Here is a 2,173-nt window from a genome sequence, read left to right on the forward strand (position 1 = left end):
AGTGTAAAAACATAAGTATCAATATATTAATTATACACCATCTGAGCATTGGAATATTTGAAAGTGTGTTAGACTTAAAAATCTATTCAAGCATTTGCATAATGCAAGTTTTTAGGTAATACATCCTGTTTTCAAACTATGCATTGGATGTTTTTACAAAATTTTAAGGAAAATAATAGTTACCTCTACACCTGTTAAACCAAGTGCTGTTTGTATATTGGGTGTCATTCTGAATGGAACACGTTCAGGTACTCTCAAGCCTTTCCCTTTCTCAAAACATACATTATAATCAATATGGACCACCTGCAATAGAACAATATAACAATTAGGAATTTTGGAGCAGTCTTGTTTCAGGACCATGAGGAAGGACAACAATAATAATAAAGTCATAGACTGATCTTACCTCTCTGGTAGCCAGGTCTATCAATACATTATCTAAATGTCTATCACCTAGACCTATAATATAACCTATCATAGACTGATCTTACCTCTCCTGTAGCTAGATCTAGGTCTATCAATACATTATCTAAATGTCTATCACCTGGACCTATAATATAACCTATCATAGACTGATCTTACCTCTCCTGTAGCTAGATCTAGGTCTACCAATACATTATCTAAATGTCTATCACCTAGACCTATAATATAACCTATCATAGACTGATCTTACCTCTCTGGTAGCCAGGTCTATCAATACATTATCTAAATGTCTATCACCTAGACCTATAATATAACCTATCATAGACTGATCTTACCTCTCCTGTAGCTAGGTCTACCAATACATTATCTAAATGTCTATCACCTAGACCAATAATATAACCTATCATAGACTGATCTCACCTCTCCTGTAGCTAGGTCTAGGTCTACCAATACATTATCTAAATGTCTACCACCTAGACCTATAATATAACCTATCATAGACTGATCTTACCTCCCCTGTAGCTAGGTCTAGGTCTACCAATACATTATCTAAATGTCTACCACCTAGACCTATAATATAACCTATCATAGACTGATCTTACCTCTCCTGTAGCTAGATCTACCAATACATTATCTAAATGTCTATCACCTAGACCAATGATATAACCTATCATAGACATGACAGCCACTGATCTAGAGTAGGTTTTTGTCATCAACCACCATTCACTAGCTCCAGTACTAGAACACCATAACTCCCTATAACATAAATGTTAAATGTCTTACTTAAACTTATGATAATTGTACAGCATTATATTCTGAAGAAAAAAAATTTTGTTTCAAAAAAACATCTGAGAAGTTAATCAGCACACTTTCATGAAGATCTTACCTAGCTAACAGATCAGCAGGTGTTTCTTCCATTAACTCTTGTAAAACTTTAACTAGGATATTTAGAGGCCATTCTTTACGATTATCTAATGTATCTATTCCCTAAAATAACACATTATTTATTCATTAAATATAAACAATCACTACAATACATTATTAACTGTCAATACTCAAAATATAGTAAAACTAAATACAACTAACATAAACAACAATCCTTGGGAGGTGCAGCAGGACAGGTTTGTGAGGATATTGAACTCCATGCCAGTTTTCTCGGTAACACTTGATCATTCAATGTGAATTACGCTAAAATTTTCCAAAATATGATATTGCATTAGAATCAACATATACATATATGATACCTTATCTTGTAATGTACAGATATATTACCTTATCTTGTAATGTACAGATATATTACCTTATCTTTTAATGTACAGATATATTACCTTATCTTTTAATGTACAGATATATCACCTTATCTTTTAATGTAAAGATATATTACCTTATCTTTTAATGCTGGTGTTAGTTTATTATAAAAGACTTCACTAGGTCTGGATATATTAGGTGCAGTGTTTGTACTGGTACCAGTATTCTAGAATGATAAAAATACAGTATAATCTTACAGTAAAATCTGGATGTGATCTTGAGTAAACAGAGTAAGTCCCTGACTAAGTGATTTTAAACTCTCTGATAGAAAAAAATATTTGCTGTCATTTAAAATTCACAGTGAGAAAAAATAAAGTAGATGTTTTTAGCTACAAGTCTTCATCTCTTTTAGCTTTAAATGCTCAATATAAAATTTTCATATAACAAAGCATTTACCTTCATAGTCTGTGCTAAAGCTTCTCTCTGTTGCCATTTTTTATACAGA

The 2,173-nt window shown here is 32.0% G+C and overlaps 1 protein-coding gene across 1 annotated transcript in view; it reads right to left on the bottom strand.

Annotated features, from left to right (window-relative positions):
• The window catches only part of LOTGIDRAFT_155465 (hypothetical protein), a gene marked incomplete at both ends in the record, with an annotated part of 15,658 nt that extends 13,528 nt beyond the window's left edge, over nt 1–2,130 (bottom strand). The window contains 5 exons of the mRNA XM_009067018.1: nt 184–303; nt 1,023–1,176; nt 1,307–1,407; nt 1,805–1,894; nt 2,125–2,130. Of these exons, the coding sequence (XP_009065266.1) occupies nt 184–303; nt 1,023–1,176; nt 1,307–1,407; nt 1,805–1,894; nt 2,125–2,130 (471 nt within the window). The remainder of the gene's footprint in view (nt 1–183; nt 304–1,022; nt 1,177–1,306; nt 1,408–1,804; nt 1,895–2,124) is intronic.
• Between the last annotated feature and the right edge of the window lie 43 nt (nt 2,131–2,173).

Source organism: Lottia gigantea (genome assembly GCF_000327385.1).
Source record: "Lottia gigantea unplaced genomic scaffold LOTGIsca_8, whole genome shotgun sequence".
Lineage (NCBI taxonomy): Eukaryota > Metazoa > Mollusca > Gastropoda > Lottiidae > Lottia > Lottia gigantea.